The 20,698-nt window shown below is 33.0% G+C and overlaps 2 protein-coding genes across 4 annotated transcripts in view; one reads left to right on the top strand and one right to left on the bottom strand.

Annotated features, from left to right (window-relative positions):
- LOC136028282 (uncharacterized) overlaps positions 1-4,790 on the top strand; it is a 77,326-nt gene extending 72,536 nt beyond the window's left edge. The window contains exons 6-7 of the mRNA XM_065706028.1: positions 1,311-1,390; positions 4,152-4,790. Coding sequence (XP_065562100.1) covers positions 1,311-1,390; positions 4,152-4,175 — 104 coding nt within the window. The 3' untranslated portion in view covers positions 4,176-4,790. The remainder of the gene's footprint in view (positions 1-1,310; positions 1,391-4,151) is intronic.
- Positions 4,791-13,409: 8,619 nt separating this feature from the next.
- The window catches only part of LOC136028281 (solute carrier family 12 member 6-like), a 240,876-nt gene continuing 233,587 nt past the window's right edge, over positions 13,410-20,698 (bottom strand). For all 3 annotated transcript variants that reach the window (XM_065706024.1, XM_065706023.1, XM_065706025.1), the window contains one exon: positions 13,410-20,552. In XM_065706024.1, the coding sequence (XP_065562096.1) occupies positions 20,461-20,552 (92 nt within the window). In that variant the 3' untranslated portion in view covers positions 13,410-20,460. The remainder of the gene's footprint in view (positions 20,553-20,698) is intronic.

Genomic DNA, 20,698 nt, shown 5'->3' with positions numbered 1-20,698 from the left:
CTGAAGCAGTATTTTGTGGTAGTTCTAGATCATCCTTATTAGGTCCTTTTAGTTATTTTTGATACGAAACAAATTGCCGTCCAGTTTGCTAATTTGCTTAATGCTAATATGAACACTTGCCAACTGCATATTATCTAAAACAATAGATACAGTTACCACTTACTTCACAGTTCTTTTTGTTTCTTATTTATTGTTGTTTAGTATTATGATTTTTTAGTTTTAATATTTACTATTATTTTTTATTATTACTTATTTATTATTATTATTATTATTATTATTATTATTATTATTATTGTTGTTATTATTATTATTATTATATTATTATTATTATTATTATTATTATTATTATTATTATTATTATTATTATTATTATTATTATTATTATTATTATTATTATTATTATTATTATTATTATTATTATTATTATTATTGTTTATTGTCATTATTGTTATTATTTATTATTATTACTATCATTATTTATTATGTATTACTTTTTTTTTATCCATTAATTTCTTAAGTGTCCGAAACTCGAAGTCAAGCACTAATCTCAAGCTTTGGAAATAATCGCGTGACGCTATACAACGTCTATCTGAAGTGAGTATCTGTGACTACACAAATACAGTCAGTAAGTTTCAGACCTCTACAAGAAAGATTCCTTTAGGACTTTTATTTATTTTCTTATATATTTTTAATTTTTTTATTTTCATATCATGTTTTTATTATATTATAATATTTCATTTTCTTTTTTATATTACTCAAAAATATTGTTAACCCTACTAACTTCCTTCAAGATGTCACCCATGTTTTCACGGCTGCTGGAATACGTTGATAGCCCTTTTCAGCTATTGTGAATTAATACATAGTCTTAATATTTATTCTGACTGTTCAACAAAAAAACTACTAACTAAGATCTACAAATTAAGATATCTTTAAAAATAAGTACATGCGCAATTATTTCAAACAATATTTACATACTGAAGGTAGAAAGACGTCTACTACCTTAATTTCAAAAGAGTGCAAGTTTCTTATTCCATTATAGTACATTTCAACCTCGATATGGAATTGAATTTCCTTTAGAAATTTTCTATCCAATTAAGCACTTTATGAAATTCTACCCTGGTGATGTCTTTTGAGAGAATATTTCGCTCCTGAAGAGATTGATTTTGATGTCGCTGCCTTAATGCAATATATTGTTCAGGAATGAAGAATGGTTTGAGCCAAACCATTAAATTTTTCACTTTAAATTGGTCAGACCATTTGACAAATCTAAAGCGATTTAATAAAGAGACGTTTTCTATTTTCTATTCCAGATGTTCATGGCGTATATGTTGAAGAGTTAACTTCGTGTGCAACCACTTTAAAATGCTTCATTTATGCAATTTTCCTCAAGGTTGGTATATGCCTTAATGAGATTTTTTTAAATCAAGGAATTAACTTTTTAATTTTTATTTAAGTGAAACCTAGTTTATTTAATTTTTATTTTAGGAACGAAGTTGAAACCTAAAACAAACATAAATTATTGCTGCCCCGAATGTGTAAAATATCTCTACAAATGTTTTCAAATAACTTGACTTTTGATAGATTTTAATATCTTTAGAATTGTACAAACTAGCATTTTACTGAAAAAATAACCCGAAACCCCCTCCCTCCAAACTGAATAGTCTCTAAGGAGTTGAAAATTCTATGAGTAGTCTACGCAAAACACAGACACTTAAGTCTTTCGGCAATCTGTCAGCGACTGTGATATCGATATATTTTAGTTTACTGTTGCAATTCTCTAGAAAAAAACTTTAGCTTGGTTTTCAGTAAAGTGATAATTCTAGAATTCTAAAGACAATGGAGTAAACATGAGTCAGTATATTTGAGGTAGTTGTGCAGATATATCTTGCGTATCTGGCGAAGTAATTATTTTTGTTTGTTTTGTTTTATCTTCGCTATTTAATTCCGTAAGAAGAACTTCATTTTTTGAAACCAGTGGTTGCACTTTTTTCAATATACACGTTAAAGTTTACAAAAGAATATTTAACTTGGGTGATGAGATCAAAGAAGCCAAAATGATTTTCTAAGGGAATTAAATGTAAGTTTTATGTAAAAAATTGTTTAATATTTTTCGCACAATATGTACGACTTCTTCCCGTAACTAATGACATGCCTAAGAGGCATGTCATCATCGCTATCCTTAAGAATTTGCTCATGAAGAATCCAATTATTTTCACAAGATAAAAATCAATAATAGACATTTCACTCAATAAGAGACTAAAACCTCCTGTTGGGAGACCATGAAAATGTAGATTAGGTCTTTATAATTTGTATCTCCTCGTATTTAGTCCCTCTTGGGGTAAAATTAAGGTTTTTTGACACAATTTTACAGAATACATCATTTTGATTTAGTTTTATAGAATGGGGGGGGGCTCAAAACCCACTATTTACAATTTAAGATCATGGAAAATTGATTTTCTACTTTAGATTTTCCTATCCTCTGGCATTTTGATCCTCTTTAGGACAAATCGATGTTTTATGACATAAAATGGCAGAAAGCACCATTTTCTTCTATTTTGTCAAGATAGAGGGCTCCAAATTTCCTGTTCTGAGTTTAAACAATGAAAAACTGATTCATTATCCTTTATTTTAATTTTATCTAATTTTGACCCTGTTTTGGCCAAAAATGTTTCTTGATGGCAAAAAGTAGCAGAAACCACCACATTTTTGTGACGGAGCCTCTTTTGGTACTTAAAAAGGGCAGTAGAAACGGTTATCTCTCTTTTAATGATATCTCTCTCAGAATTCTAAGACCGCTGGTTCGCAGCGATCACCCCTGAGAAAAAAAAATAAAGAGGCACACCAATGAATCCAATACAAAAAGTGGTTTTTCTTGTAGTTCAAGGTGGGGGCTGTAAGTCTCTTCTGTTGATTTTTCAAGTATGCCAATTCTAGTAGTGAACTTTTTGTTTTGATCCGACACCATTTCTTAACGGGTTTAAGGCTCTTCCTTGAAATTCCAATAATCTCATTTTTGCAATAAACTTTTACTATTGAGGATAAGCGAAATAATAGTTACCATTAAGGAGCCATTATGCAGTAAGGAGCGAGAATTTCCATGAAGGGGGCGCAGGGTTTTCTAATATTATTTAAAACAAAAAAACAATGAAAAGATAATATGAAAAAGTTTTTTCAACTGAAAGTAAGGAGCAGCATTAAAAGAAAACGAACGGAAATTATTACGCCTTTGAGAGGTTCATCTCCTCCTAAATACCTGCTCTTTACGCTAAAGTGTTTTTAGTAATTTCAACTGTTTCTTGTACGGCCTTTGTGATTCAGGGTACTTCTTAAAGAATTGGAACAAAATTTAGGCTTTAGTGTAAAGAGCAAGGCATTAAAGAGGGGAAATATACCCTCATGTACGTAATAAAAAATATACGAATATAGAAATTCGTTACCAAAGTTAATTCAGAAGTTATGCGTCTTTTTATTAATAAAAACGTTCGTAAAAAATTAAAAGTTCTTGTTGCCTTTTTAAGTAAACAAAAAATTGAAGGGCAACTAAGCCTCCTCCCCCACTCCTTTTTTCTCAAAATCGTCCGATCAAAACTAAGAAAAGCCATTTAGCCAAAAAAAACGATATGCAAATTTCGTTCTAAGTATTCATGTGCGGAGAGCCAAAATCAAAACATCCATTAATTCAAAAACATTTAGAAATTAAATTTCAAAAACGAGTTTTTTAACTGAAAGTAAGGAACGACATTAAAACTTAAAGCGAACAGAAATTACCCAGTATATGAAAGGGGTTGTTCCCCCCTCAACGCGCCTGTTCGTATTAAGTTTTAATGTCGCTCCTTACTTTCAGTTAAAAAAAACTTTTTTTTAGTTTAATTTTTACAAGTAATAACGTCTTTCTCTAATGGGAACTTTCACAATTTACGAGAACCGATTCAAATAAAAATTAATAAAAAGGGTTTATGATGATGCTATATAGAAATACTATGATTGTGATTGAAAAGGGAATCTGATTGATTTCTGTGAAAAATTTCGGTATTGACAGTTTAATCTTGCTAACCCTGGTAAACACAACAGGGGTAGAGGAGTGTTAGTCTATAATTGATTACTTCTGAATGCATCGTTTTTTATTAATTGTTGATTTTTTCTTGTTTTAGGTCACAGCTCAGCTGATTTTGTAATCAATCTCATTGATATTTCGTGGATCTCAAAGCCAACGGCTGATGGAAAAATATTTCAATCTATTGTGTATAATTTTATATCTCCTCACTGCCGAGATGAAAATTTTTTGAAGTTGCTTTTTCTATTCTTTTGCGTATCCCTTTTTAGTAGTGTTTTGGAAATATTTTTAGAATAAGAAAAGAAAGACTATAATAGAACATTTTTAGAGTTGGATAGACCTGGGATAGGTGGAATAATTTTCGTATTTTTGACTTTGAACACAAATGATGAATAGACTAATTGAATTTTATAGCATATTTTCAATGAGCCCTTAAGTATCTATCTATTTTGTTTTTAGCTCCAATGGTAGTAGAAAAACAGCAGAAGGAGAGAGAGAAAATAAAAAAAAGAGAGATGAAAAAACCAAAAAGACAAACATCACTGCCTCCCATACGACAAAGGGATTTTCTTTGTTGCTCAAGATAGGCAACTTTAATTCTCCTGCATAGGATTTACAGCTAAAGAGGTTCCAGTGGTCTCGTTTTCATTTTGATCTGGCACCATTTTTGTGACGATTCAGACTGTTTTTAGAAATTTCAAATTATTTTTTCCGCAATAAATTTTTGCTATTTTTACCATTGAAATTGTTACCAATCTTAATAGTATTCAATAAGAATAGTTGTCACTCCTGAATCAGCTTCAAATGGAGATTTTTCCTCACCTGACATTTTTTTTTCTAAATGTGCTTTTAAATTCTCTGTTACTATGGGCTAGAGTTCGTTCTTTACTGGGTTGCTGCGGACGCCGCAACCATAACAGATTTTTGTTAGTGTATATGATAAAGCTTTTCTAGTTATCAGACGGTCTTTTAAGTGCAATTTCACTTTGAAATAACCTAGAGTTTTATACAAGAGAATGGTAAATAGGGACTGGTAAATGGTATATTGGTAAATAGTGATTAATGATAAGTTAGGCATATTGAAATTCCCATAAAAATACAAAGGGAATATATATATCTCCTATATAAAGGTATATTTATTTGTTAATATTTATTAATTAACTTTGTAAAATTAATTATATTATAATATTTTAATATCCAATTTCCATTTTTGTATTTTAAGATTTTTCTGCAAAATAAATATAATTTTACACAAGAAAATATATAAGAAAATAATATAATTTTATAATACACTATATTTTTCCTTTTATAGTAAAATGTTGTCTTCATTAACTAGTAAAACTTTACCTTCATTTTTTTTAAGTAGTTTGTATCTATTACTCGCTGTTGGGGCGGCGCTTCGCGCCACCCCAACACCTAGTTGGTGGGGCGTTTCGCACCCCCCAAGCCCCCCCGCGCGCGTAAGTCGTTACGCGCTATATTAGTTACGCGCCATTGTAGTTGTGTCCCTGTGGCCCACCTGTGAATAGATATATATATATATATATATATATATATATATATATATATATATATATATATATATATATATATATATATATATATATATATATATATATGTGTGTGTGTGTGTTTTTAACTACGTAAAACATGCGAATATACAACATTCTTCGCTGTCCCATTGTCTGTGCATATAAATAGATTGTCAGGTTTACTGACTCTTGAACATGCAACATTTGTGTCCCGGTGTCCCAGTTTGTAATTTATCTTTGAGTGTCCCGGTCGTCATTTATATTCCCTGTGTCCCGGTGTCCCGGTCGTCATTTGTGTCCCGGTGTACCGGTCTGTAATTTCTATTCAAACAATCCTTATGTCCTGGTCGTCATTTATAAATCCCGCCTGTGCCCCCGGCGTCCCCGTTGTAGTTGTGTCCCTGTGTCCCGGTCGTCATTTATATTCTCTGTGTCCCGGTCGTGATTTGTGTCTGGGTGTCCCAGTCTGTAATTTCTCTTTGAGATTCCCGGTCGTCATTTATATTCCCTGTGTCCCGGTTGTCATTTGTTTCCCGGTGTCCCGGTATGTAATTTCATCAGTTGACAAACATGACATCAGTCAAGAAACAACTTCATGACGCATACAGCTCAATCCTTATAATGACGTCAGTCGACAAACATGACGTCAGTCGACACACAAACATGACGTCACTCGACACGCACACACACACAGACAACTTATTTTTATATATATAGATTGCTACTACATACTACTACTACTGCTATGAACTCAATGCAACACCAGGTCACCCGAGGCCAACACAACTACGCATTCTCTACCTCCATCCCAATCTATCTAAAGCATCCCTCTTTACGCCCTCCCAAGGAGCTCCAATTTCCTTTAAATCCTTACTTACGACATTCCTGTATCTATTGCTTAATTAAAAAGAAAAAAAGGAAATATTTTCTGTCAGGAAACAGAAATATGCATTTAAACATGGAATTTAGGTTGCTTATCCGTCGTTATTAACGTTATCGTCGTATTTCATTTTCAAATTCCAGTTAGTACAAAGACAATGTGGGCCATCTTGGGTACATTTCTCTATAGTATGTTTCTTCCACCTTCTGCATTTTTTCAAAACTTAAAACAAACAGAAATTACTCTGAATATGAGGGGGGGGGGAGATGCATCAAAGGCTTATTTAAATTACGCTACAATTTTGAAGGACTATGCCATTTATGAGTGCAACAAGTGTGCGACCAATTGCCTTTTAGAACATTTGAACTAAGAATTTTATTACTAAGCAAATTCATATTATTAATCTTTGACATTTTTGAGATATTGTCAAAAATACTTTCTGTTCTTTTCCAATCGCCTCTCAAATCGCCAATCTAATCCTTGAGCAGCAATTCTTAACGCATTAGGGTCAAAGATTCAAAGTGTAGCGATATAAGCAGGAAGCTGAGGGGCGAGAGACTCATTTAGGGAATAATTTAGGTTCCTTTGAATTTTAGAAAAGATCTTTACATTCATTTTAAACATTCATTCACCTAATTTCTGTTTGTTTTTAATACCATGCGCAGTGTTGCCCCAAATGTAATGAGCTACAACCCCTTAAACCCGACTCTTTATGTCAAATATTAATTTTTGATGAAGTTAATCTTTTACTTAAAGTAGCAGTAATCTTTGACTTAAAGTAGTTTTGCTGAAGCTAGAGTATTTGCTTTTTGAGTATAGTATACTTGTCTAAAATGAAATTTCATCTTTACAATAAAAGGAGAGCCTCCAAAACAAAAGTGGGAGCCTCTCAAATATAAAACTGCTTCCATTTCTAGAATCAAACAGATTTTAATATGAAACGTTTTAGTCATTGAGTATCAGCATTAGAGTCTCAGTTTCTATAGACAAGGGTTGCTGTTCACAAGCAGTTTATTACTGCGAACTATTTGAACCAAAGCGCTCTTAAATATGAAGGATGCTACTACTCCCTATTCCTACAATCCCTGTTCCTACCTTCAAGTTTAAAATTCGTAAAACAAAGCTTTGACATCGATAATCATCCCTGGAAAACCTGAATCCCAAAAATATTTACAAGGTGGGGCAGTGGCTGAACATCCATTAGGCAAACTAGGCGGCCGACTGGGGTGGCAGCCCGGGGAGAGCAGCGAAAATGGAAAATGAAAATGATTTCAGAATAAAAATTTGTATATTAGCTTGATTTATGTTATACAGGTCAACTTAATGATTTATTATGTATGAAAGGCATGAAAGAAAGACGACACTCTTTCTGAATGAAAATGAAAATGATTTCAGAATAAAAATTTGTATATTAGCTTGATTTATGTTATACAGGTCAACTTAATGATTTATTATGTATGAAAGGCATGAAAGAAAGACGACACTCGACAGTAATCAACTGTGTCGGTTGTGCACCAAAGAAGGGGAAGAGGAACGGATCGGTACTGTGCTGTGTGCGGGGATTGGGGAGCAGAGAGGGGATGCGGCAACTGCCAAGTACTCTCAGAGTAGCTGCGTGACCTTGAATGAAAGTTACGTGTCTCTACGTGAATCGGCGTTATTGCCATCCCTGCTCTGCTTATAAGGACAGTTGTGTTGTGACAGGTGATAAGATCAGTCAAAAGTTGAAAGTTTTTGTTACACTGCGACTGTATTATGTAGTGTCGTGTCTGTATAATTTCAATAACCTCTTATCTAAGTTAGATAAATCAATTAGTAAACAACCTCTTTTTCCCGTATTTAAAAGTTTCACCTCATACAGCCTTGTGTCGGATGTGTTCTACAATGTACGAAGTGGAAAAACTGTATGCAACACAGTACATACAACTTGATATAGGTAAGTGAAGTGGGTAATAAAAGAATAAGCTTAATTCTTGTCCTCGTTCAACTTACAGGGAACATAATTTATTGATTTTTCTGTTATTATTGTACAAAACAGTTTCATTCTTGCCACACCTTTGGCCTGTCAGTGTTTTGTTTTGAATCAACTCTTACTTGGTATTACTTTATTATGCAAATTAGCTGCTACAGTGCTACCTACATCATACATTTCTGTATAAATTAGCTGATACACATTCTTGGTCTGATACAATTTACTTTTTTCAAGTATTAAAGTTTAAGTGACAGTACTTGTTACTATTTCAAATGTCAAAATATGAAAGTAGTCTTGCAACTTTAGATCTTACACACTCAAGAAATATATTTAAAAAATGTAGGCATCTTTTTAAAATTCTACAATCTTTTGTATACTTTTACATATAATGCCTTGAATTTTAAGTAGATATTGTTCGTTATAATGGCTGAAAGAAGAAAGACTATATGGCTTCCAATACCAGAAAAGGAAAGCTGAGAAGGACAAGTTTGTTTCAGAACATAAAGGGTCATCTTAAAAAAATTTATGCCATGAACGAATCAAACAACGAAAAACTGCGGATCGAGAGGAAGCAAGACCGGGACCCTCATTAGGAGCAGATTATCTACTTGAAAAAGTAGTAATAATTATGATGTTAAGGAGAAGGTCAGTGAAATTTGAACAGAGGAAAGTAATGATGAAAGTGTAGGTACTGAAGAAGAGTTGAATGTTTTTACACTAGAAAAGTCAAGAATCAGAATCATCTCTTGATTTTAATGACCCAGCTACTTGGCCTGACCGATGCGACTTCACTCTTCGGGTATCCTCTGTTCAACCTGGTCCTCATCAGGAAAATGATATCGTCTTTCCGCTCGATATTGGTCGTAGGAAATTTTCAAAGAATCATTTCAAAAGGCAACTAGCCAATTGTGAATCTGTCTGTCTTCGCTGGTTATTATACTCTGAATCTAATGATTTGGTTTTCTTTTTTTGTTGTAAACTGTTCTTTATATCAACTTTACCGCCAAGTTCATGTTCAAAAGGAACCAATGATTGGAAAAATATAGCTAAAATTCAGAGCAATCATGAAAAGAGCAACGGTTACATAACTTGCTTTGATGAATGAAAGGAACTTGAGTTTAGATTAAATAAGAATAAAACTATGGATGATGAAAATTTACGATTGATGATAAAAGAAGAAAAATATTGGAAAGTGTATTGGAAAGAATAATTGCTCTTGTGCAAGTATTAGGAGCTCAAAATCTGGCACATCGAGGAAAACATGAGAAACTCTTCACAGCCGGGAACGGAAACTTCTTGAAATTTCTCGAGTACTTTGTGCTATTTGACCCCTTGATGCATAAACATCTTCGCAAAATTCAAGATAATGAGGCAAGGATACGTTATTTGAGCAAAGATGCTCAGAATGAAATGATCAAACTGTTAGTGAACGCCGTTCAGGCTAAAATTATTTCTCTAATCCATGCTGCAAAGTATTACTCTATAATTGTTGATTGCATTCCAGACGTCAGCCATACAGAGTACTGTGAATGTGACTGTAACTGTAAAATTTATGGCTATCATGGAAAATACAAGTGAACTTCGAGAGTAATTTTTAGGATTCATACCCCTGACTGAGAAAAATGGTGCTAATTGAACTGAAGCAATTGTTGAAAAGCTGAAAGAACTCAAAGTTTGCATCGACGATTTACGTAGTCTGGGGTTTGATAATGGAATTAATGTAAAAGGTAAAAACCCCGGAGCACAAAAGATAATCAAAGAGATTAAAGCGAGAGCGTTTGACGTGCCTTGTAGCTCACATTCATTGAATCTTGTTGTTAATGACACAGAGCATTGTTGTGCTGTATCATTGTTGCGCTGTGTCATTGTTGCGCTGCGTCATTGGCAAAGAACTAAGTTCTTTGCTTTCGTTCAAGAAATTTGTGTTTAATTCTGTGCTTCAACACAACGTTGCAATGCTCTAAAAAAACATGCAACTACCTTGACACTTAAACCACTTAGTGAAACCATATGAGAAAGTCGAATAGATGCTTTCATAGCTCTTGTACATCAACTGGGAGATGTTCATAGTGCTTTAATGGATATTTATGAAGATCGCTCCTTAAACACGCCAACAGGTAACAAATCGTAAGTGCAAGCCTTAGGTCTGGCAAAAAACACTGAAAATATAATTTTATTGTAAGTGTAGTTTTATGGCTCAGTACACATTTTGAAATCAACATAACAATTAAGCAGTTACAATCCAAACAATTTTATTTGGCTACTGCCAAAGATCCACTAAGCAAAACTAAATTGTACTTACAAACGTTACGTTGCGACGATGGCTTTGGAAGCATTCTAGTTGACGCCAGAGGAGTGAAAGAAGAGCTAAATGTTCAACCAACATTTGAAACAGAAACCCTGCCAACTCGGTTAAAAAAGAAGAAAAAAATTTGTTTACAAATCGGATGATGAGCCTTAGGTATCCCCTCAAGAAGATTTCAAATTCAATATCCATTCTGCCATTCTTGATACTGCAATTTCTTCCCTGGATGAAAGATTTCTACAGTTAGAAATGTTCTATATTTGTATTTCTCTAGAACATATCCAAAGTAAATCCCGCAAAACAAAGTTCCTGATGAACGATTGTATGAATTTACCACATTTCTTCTCAAACAATGAGGGTAAAGATATTGAGGCTACGATCTTTGCAATGAAGTTCAAGCCATTGCTAGGAGATTACCCAAGAACGAAAATCCAGAAAATGTCCTTAACGTCATCATTAGCAATGACCATAAAGATTGTGCTGTAAATTTGTCCGTGGCTTTACGGATTTTGCTGAACCCACCATGACGCAAGCAGGGCTTCAAGGACTGGCCACTCTATCAGTTCTATTGATTTGGCAAAAGACATTGACTTGAATGAACTGGTGACTTCTTTCACAAAGATGAAATTAAAAAAAAATAAATTGCAAAATGTAAAATGTTTAATTGTAAAATGTATATCTTCTTTCTGTTAACTTTTCACTTTTCCCTATAATCTGTGTAAGCTTTTACAATTAAAGTTATTTCTTCTTTATTTTATCGGTTTTATTTGATAGGTCCCTATTATGTACCTAATGGAATGAATAATGTCACATTAAGGGTTTCGTGTATAAACGAAACCCTTAATATGAAGTGTGAAAACCTTAATGTTTTCGTGTGAAAATACACGAAGGGTTTCGTGTATTTTTCTCTTTTTGTATTCTTTATATTATTTTTTTTTTGTTTGGGTAATTTATGATTGTGTAAGTAAATGAATATAATAGTGTCTTAAAGTGCAAAAGCAAAAAATAGAAAAAAATACACAAGAATTGGTGACTTTGGGTATAGGACTCAATTGAGGAGGGCCGTGGAAACAAAAATACATTTTTGGTGCGAGGCGGAGCAAATAATATCTTGCCTAGGGCATCAGAATAGTCTCCACTGGCCATTAGGGGGGGGAGGGTGAATCGTCAAAGAAGTTTTATAAGTCAGTATTTCCATGGTTTCCAAGGCTAGTTCTTCAATCAAAATAGTTTTTTTATCCTCCCGGATTTTCAACATCAATGAAATTTCCAAAGCCACTATCTACAAAATATGATATTTGTTACTTTTCTGAAGGAGAATAGCCATGTAAATGACCATCCATTGTTGACAGTGGTAAATTATTGAAACAGAGTTCATTCGAATGAGTATGTAAAGATCTAGTGTCCTTCTTAAGTAACGGAAGAGATTAAAAAAGAAAGAGAAAAAAAAGCACTGCATCCTAATATTTTGGTGATTAGAGCCAAAATGCTATCGAGCAATTATCCAGAGAACTAGCGAAATGATATTTATCTAGCCTCCCAGTCTCATAACAAAAGAGGTTACACCAAAAGAAAATACAGCATTCTAGCATTTTGGCCGGGACAGAGCCAAAATAATTTCGAGCAAAAATCCTGAGAACTAATGAAAGAATATTTATCTAGCCTCCCAGACTCATAACGAGTTACTCATAACGGCACTGGTCTTTGAGCTACTTCACGGCCCATAAAGATTGAGCGGAAAAACCGTTGCTATTTTGCAAAACAAATGTATCAATAGTGCGTTAGTATTAGTAGCTGAAAGCCCTTTATTAACTTGTTAAAGTAACAACAAATTTTTACCTTTTACTATTAACCTAGATCCACTTACTATCTATGTGACAGGGATTTGAAATCTGATTTTTTAGTTTGCTAAAACTCTTTTCAACGATTTCCCTAACTGTCGTTCAACCAGTAAAACTTGGGCTCCTCCTATGTTTTTTTCTCACCATTCAACCCTTGTAATTAGTGAGACTTTCAATCTTCAGGCGGACTGGCACTTGTCCAAATAACCACCCCATGGATCCAACCTGCACCCAACCCATCTAGCTTTTCAAAATCCAGCACAGAAAATTACACTGGCGCTGCAAAAGAAAATACTGGGTGCAGTATACCCCAACCCAAAAGTAACTGGCGTTATAAAAACAATCTGGTGCACTATATGGGTAAAATGGATGGACGGATGTAGAAATTCAAAAGGATATTGTCAAAAACTATTGAAACTTGGATTTAAAAACGAAATGTTTAGGAAGTTAAGCTGCTGAAATTCAAGTAAGAATTTTCTTGTTAATATAGCTAATTTCGAAAAAAAATCGTATTTGCAAGTTTACGCCCTGATTTTATTTTCCATTATATAATTGGGCATAAACATTTTCTTCTTAGAACAGGGGTTGATCTATAAGGTGGTTTTGTGGGTACATAGGAGGTCGAAAATTGCGCTAATTACATGGTCGGAGGGACAAAAAATACAGAATTTTTTTGAAAAAATCCCTCAAACAGAAATTCTGTATCAGGCCCTTTCTTAGAACAAACAAAAAGGAAATTAAAAATACACCATTTTAGTTTGTAGCTCTGGAGCTTTAAACACTTGTGTGACGTATCAAAGTTCATAAGAAAAAACAAAACAGAACACTATTTCCAAACAACTTTTATTTCATCTAGACTAAAATTTTAATAACAAAACAGAAAGAACAGAGTAGGTGGCTTCTAAACATGGGACAGGATTGGGATTAATCACACGTGTAATCACAATTTCACCGGCAAATACACATATTTTGGCACAAACACTTAAAATTTTCAGGTGTATAACTTAAAAACAAGGTAATTAATTCTGTGATAGGACTTAAAATTAATGAAGGGATTTACGATTCTGCGCTTTCATTTCAACCCATAAAAAAGTCAAAAAATCTACTTCATCTACCTTCAATTTTATCTAAAAAACGTAAAACTATTGGTTGCTTGGAATGCATACCTGTATAGAGGACTTTATCTCAAGAGGGTATTATCTCAATAGCCTTTAAAGTGTGCGGGTTTCAACGGTCAAAAAATATTTTGTAGCTTCTATTTGAACATTTTACCCCGAGCTCGAAAAACTAATTGCAATTGATTTTGGTAATTTTTTGCGTTCATATTCAAATACAATAACTGAAATATGTTTAATAGCACTTGTTGAAACCTATCGAATAATTTATTGGCTTAGTGTTCGTCAGAGGTCGTACATAGACAGTTCTTGGTGTATTTATTAAAAGTGTGTGTGTATAGATTAAAAACATTTCTTGAAAAGTGCTTTGGAGCTGTAAGATTATTAATTCTAAAGATATTTTTTTTTTCAACACTAATTTTTGGTACAACAGGAGCCTCAAAGACGTACAGAAGGAAAGTTAGACTACTAGACTTCGACCATTTCTTCCAAGTGTCAAATTACTCTCGTAAATTAATTTTAATGTCCAAAAGGTGATCATTAGAGTATGGTATTTGCATTTGTCATTAAGTAATTGCAATAAGCTATGATTGCATTTTTTTTAAATAGATGGCAGTGCGTTTTTTTCAGTTACCCATTTATTCACACTTTCGCCCGCAATTAAACATCAAGCACAAAAACTAGCAGAGTTGGCATACTCTGAATGAGGGCCCTCCCGAACGTTTTGTTCCTTGACAGGGATTTCAAATAAAGGGAGAGAATGTTAGTGAATATTTAATGAAAATAAAAATACAAATTCTTCTGAAGTAAAGTTCTTCGCAAAAATTAAATTTGTTCGCAATTTGCGTGGCCTAAGTCTCTGTGGCTACTTGAAATACTTCAGGTTGAAAGGAAATGGGGTGCTGAAAATTTTCCAGAATTTCTTAGAAAATTTATCGCGATATTTCTGCAGAAAAGCTATGAACTAAATTTATCATAACTTAGGACCAGAGTTACAACAAGGAGAGGAGGTGCGCACCTCAACTCGAAAAAGAAAAGAGACTTTTGGGTGTATTCTTGGAAAGGATATCCTTAGACGTACTTAATAGGACCCATGCAGAGGATAGTACTTTACTGAAAATCTTGTTTGTTTTTCAAAAGGGATTTGGAGATTTTTCAAAAAACGCCGAAGAGGCGTGAACCTGTAAGAACGCTGGAGGTATTAATTTTAAAAGGAGCGGAATTTAAATTTATAAGCGTGCAAGAGACCACGTTTGTCTAGATAACTGCAAGTTTAAACAGAAAGGTTAGCAATTTATAATATTGAACTAACACTAAGATTGGATTCTTATAAATATAAACACAAATCGGGAATTTTTCTTAATCTTTCAAGAGCCCCGCCGTTTTAGTGTCTGAATTTTAATGGAGACTAATGATTATAACTTTTTGTAAGGTTTAAGGATTCTTAGGCAAGATTGTCACAAGACAGACTTGCCCCATCTATACAATTAATTTTGTAAGAAAGAGGGCAAATAAAGTTCTTAAATCTTATTAGAATAGCCCTGTCTAGAATTATAAATTCTTCAAAGCATAGTCACTGGTCTGAATTGCTGTCAATTACTTTTTAAGTCACAAGCTGAAAAATAAAATTATTTTCTCTTGGTGTCATTCAAAAGAATCCAAGAATAATTAAATTAACAAATAGTCAATGTAAAAATAGCTGAAATTGGATTATCAAAAGAATCCAAAGCATTTCCCTTTAAAAGAGACTATGTCACCAATTGTGCACAATGGAACCTTTTAAATGAATAATGGCATATCTGGCCCTTAAGATAAGCATAAAATCGAGAATTTTGCATTTTTAGGAACAGTTTTCCAGGGGGAGGGAGATTTTTTAAGGGAAGAATGGCCCGCATGGGGGAGTTTTCAGGGGAAATTTGTCAAATACTTTTAAACTTAAATGTGATCGTTACTATTACGTTGGGAATCCTCCGTAAGGGAAAATTTTCTGGAGGGAATGTTCTGGGGGGGGGAAGGATTTTTATTTGGAGGCGAAGTTTCCGCAAGGGGGATATTTACAAGGGACATTTTCTTTGAATTTTACTTAACAATTCGTTTCCAGTCTCGAACCTTTATAGAACAGCCGGCAAGGAGTGCAAATCAACTAACTCAATTCCTAGAAAACATATTTTTTCTCCTATTTATGCTATTAACTATTAATGTATAGAGTTTGGGTAGAAATGTAAAAGAAATTTTTTCCCGTTTATGGCGTACCCAAGAATAGCACCTGAATGGGGAAATAGAAGAATAGCTTAACTAGAATTCCAAAACGAGAGAAGAAAAAGTTAGGTCCAAAACGTTGAGAAACCGTCCGGGTACGACCAATTAATACTTAAGGCCTCAAAAGTCTTTACAGGTTTGACCGATATATGAGCTATTCTTAGAGTCAAATCACCAGTGGCATCGTTTTTTTGGAGAGGGGCAGTTGCCCCCCCCCAATAAGATAGAGAGAAAATTATTACTTAGACCACACCCCTTGACTATCCGGATGTAGAGCCCTCTTGACTCCCACCCCCCCAAAAAAAAATTCTGGAGCTTAGCCCCTGCAAATTAATGTTTAGTTCCTAAATTTTAACTTAAGTAGAAAAAATATTGGGCAGTAGATATAAGTATTTTCAAGCAATTTGAATAATTATTCGCATAGCGTTTTCCATTTTTGGATACATTTGACTAGAAGAGTGATATGAGACACAACAAAAGAATAATAACAAAAGCAGGGGAAAAGCTAAAAAAAAAACCAACCATTTAAAGCTGCATCAGCAGAAGTGATTTTTGCAACTTCAAATGAGTCTTTTTATAAGAACATGTTTTTCTAGTAAATTCTGATGTATAAGTCAACTATAATCATTTCCAAAACTCGATCTTGTCATTAGTAGGTAATTTCCTGAAGCTTCCACTTATAAATGTTATGTAGTTATTCCCCCACCCTTTACCCCCAATATAAAAGAATGTCGTCCATAAAACGCAATTATTGTGTTATCTGCATAACTTAAGGACAGGCTGCTATAGTAATCAGATTCCTCCAGGAGTATACTTATTGTATATTTGAAATAATGTCTAATTGATAAGCAGTAAAAACAAATGATACAGAATTGGAGAGGAATCTGTACATCTACAATCAGAGCTTGATCTGGAGCTAACTTATACATCAGATGATATATTAGATGGTCTTGATCTGAAGTTGGGTTATACAAAGAGTGCTGTAAAAGTACAAACACTGTCTTAAAATTCAACAAGCTGATAAGCGGTACCTCAAAAAAATAAATTAAAAGGGTAGTTCTACATTACTTATGCAGGCTGCAGACTGCACACTGATTATTATGTCACCTGCGTAACTTAAGGGCAATCTGCTACAGTAATCAGATTCCAGCAGAAATCTACTGAACAAATAAATGAAAATGCCTAATTAATGAGCAGTAAAATCAAATGATACAGAATATGCAGAGGAATCTTTACATATGTAATCAAAGCTTGATCTGGAGTTGACTTATGCATGAGATGATCTAATATATTGGATGATCTTGATCTGAACTTGAGTTATACATCAGAAGTTGAGTTATATAAAGAATACATCTAACTGAAAACACTAATTTACATTTTAATAAGATGATAAGTGGTACCACAGAAAAAATTAACAAAAGGGCTGGATCAAAATAAATTCAATTGGAATTAAAAAAAAATGATTAAAAAAGGGCAGTAATTCATCTTAAAGCCCATAAACATTAAAGAGCAACATTAAAAAACTTAAGAAAATTGCAACATATACTCATTGTTTGAGATTAAATAGAGTGAACAATGAAGGGAGAAACAGTCTAAAGTAGTGAAGGATATTAAAGAAACTAGACAAGACACACAGCCACAAAGAAATTTGTACCTAATAAGTTCATAATACATGATGGTATACGTAGAAATTGATGTATGTTCTATCTACTTTTTTTATTTATGCCTAACAAACTATAGTAGATACAGACTTTTAGGAGAGGGGAGGGGGATTTTCTAACATCATAGATTTTGAAAAATACCTTTTCTTGCTATTTTCAGTGACAAAAATAGAAAAAAAACAAAAGTTCCCCTCCCCTAGATTTTGAAGAATATCTTTATTGTATCTTCAATAAGAAATTGAAGAAAGATTTTTATATCTCCTCCCCTTAAATTTTTGAGAATCTGCACCCCTAAAAGAGAACTGTCATTTCTCATTATTTTAATCAGTACTACCAGCCCCCCTCTAGATTTTGAAGGATACATTTTTGTATCTTCGTTAGAACAATAATTCTTACTCCCCATCCCTATATTAAAACCCTCCCCTCACCTAAAATTTGCACCCGTGATAGGGACACGTTTATTTATCAATATTTTCATCATACTTATTTCAATTATACCTGGTCTGCTACTATGCCAATCTAGTGTTTAAGAGCGTTACTAGTGAACAGATAAACCGTACCTTTTTTTTAGATTTTCATCAGAGATTAGGTTTTTTAAAGGTATATATAGTTTTTAAAATGTTAATCTTTTTAATTAAATATCTTAACAAACTATACTAGTTTAACGACTGTTAGATTGAAAACTTTAAAAAAAACAGAGAGTGTATTAGCAATAAAGAGAAATACTAAAATTATGAATATTAAACTATTAATAAGACACCAGAATATTAAAAATAATGATGAATACATACTATTTGAAAGCGTATAGCATTATGTATTATGAGCCTCTGTCAACAACTAGTGTGATTTCAATCAATGTACAAAGTGCTTATAACAATCTAAAATAGCAAAACATGACATCCAAAATGAGCCTCTTCCCAAATTCTTCCTCATAGTTGAATAAAATAAGGTCTATGTTTCTGATCTTTAAATGTACCATGTCCATATATTCTACCTTGGTAGAAAAACGAGGCCTTCTTATTACTTGGTAGAAATAATAGCATATAGTTTGATTACTTTAGGCCATTAATTCACAAGATGTCTCACATCGCTTATTGTTTTAGTAAATCTATAAAAATATAATTTATAATAATAGTATAGTTATTTGAAAAAAAAAATCAAAAATATAACGCCCATGTCCACCAAAAAAAAAGTAGTCATGGAAACATTCTACAGTCCTTTTTAGAAAACCTTGCGGGTTAAGGGGACATAAAACCCTTTAATTTGGAGAGTAGGCCTGCTACTTAATAAAAGGTATTCTTATTAATTAGGTATATAGTTCTCATATAGTCACTATACATAACAAGTTAAATGGCAAATATATAGCAAAATACTATAGAAATTCTCTGCACCTAATAAACCCTTATTACTATGTATGAAAATATTCCAATAGACACAGATAAGAATGTTAATTTACGATGTAATTATGATAGTTTTAAATGATATAAGTAATAGCAACAGAGCCCATAAAAAGGGAAAAAACGTTTCAAATGCTCTTTTGTAGGGAGGGAGGCTCGAAATCTTACTGACTGTATGATAAGAAATACTCGCTTGGCAGGATTGTTCCAGGTACCCATTGTATAGCCTCTTACGAATCTTTTTCAGATCTGAGAGCAACAGACATTAGGCAATTGTATAGGTGTAGATCTGGGCCTTATACACGAATGGGGGCTACTTCTTTTGACCCCTTCCCCCTCCCATGACAATTGTTCATAAAAGACAGGTAAAAGACATTTCTCCTAAAAATGTTTCTCCGACTCATAAATGTGTCTTCAAAATGAAGTAAAAAACCATTAACACTCTCCCCCAAACAAAAATTCTTTTTTTGTTAGACCCCTCCCCCCTGGACAAAATTTCTGGTATAGATATTAACACATCTAGTTAAGTATATTTAAATCAAAATTTGAAGGACATTCTAAATTAAACTCCAGGTTTGGTTTTATAAATATATCTTTCCAATTATTTATTCATGAACAATAGACAATTATACAAATGGAAAAAAATTGTATTGTTTATATTTGTCAAACTTTTTTACTAGCATCTACATCCTCGGAAAAAAGAGAATACAGACATGGCTCATTCAATAGATCATTCCACAAATACTAATTTTCATCAGTATTTCAAGAAGAAGACAATAACATTAGATAAAGAGTTAAATTAATCAAGGAAAAACAAATAAATGGGGAGTAGATTTTCTCTTCAAAGGTGTTTAGATGTGGTTACTATACCTGCTTACTTATTCCTGGTTTGAATGATAGTAATAAATTACTCTAGTAAAATCACTGAGAAATCAGTAGACCACTTTGTTGATTTTATCCCTCTCTAGTGACATCTAATCTTAAAATAAAATCTTTCAGCTTTGGTTTTTTTTTTAGTCTTTACTTGAGCCTTTTCTGATATACGTGCCTTCTTAATTTTAAAAGCCGAAAGAAAAACATTGAATATCAAACAAACTGGGAAAAAAGTTATGTTTTTAAATAATAGGGTCTTTCTATGAGAAAAGCTTAACAACATTTCAGGATTATCAGCTTCTTCTTCTGGATAAACATCACTTTAAATAAAAGACTAAAACTTTGGGAAATTTAAATTATTAAAGCAACTAAACTTAATATAAAAATCTACCTAAAACAGTGGAATGTCAAAAAACTAAAGGTAAAAAAAAAACTAAAATTCCGTCAACAAGTGTTATATAAAAAAAAGTCATATACTTGAGCCTGTTATTTTGGCACGTAAACTCAAAAAAAAATTGTTTACCATTATATGGTAAACTTTGTCAAAATTTCACTAGTGATCGTAACGTCGTTAAGAGTATATCGTCACAACCTCTTGACCAGATCCATTTACCATCAATACCCTACTAATGTTTTCAGTTAATACTTCGAGAAATTCCATATCTGAAAAAAAGAAAATAGATATATATTCTCAGCACTAGAAAATGAAAATATAAATCTTGGTATGCATGGCAGTACCCAGGGAGGTGGGGTTATAAGGTTTGACCCCTTTCCCCCAAAATTGTTATCTGACTTGTAAAAACGTAAAA

The sequence above is a fragment of the Artemia franciscana genome, chromosome 6 (assembly GCF_032884065.1).
Source record: "Artemia franciscana chromosome 6, ASM3288406v1, whole genome shotgun sequence".
NCBI classification, from domain to species: domain Eukaryota; kingdom Metazoa; phylum Arthropoda; class Branchiopoda; order Anostraca; family Artemiidae; genus Artemia; species Artemia franciscana.
This window is presented reverse-complemented; position numbering and strand designations above follow the sequence as displayed.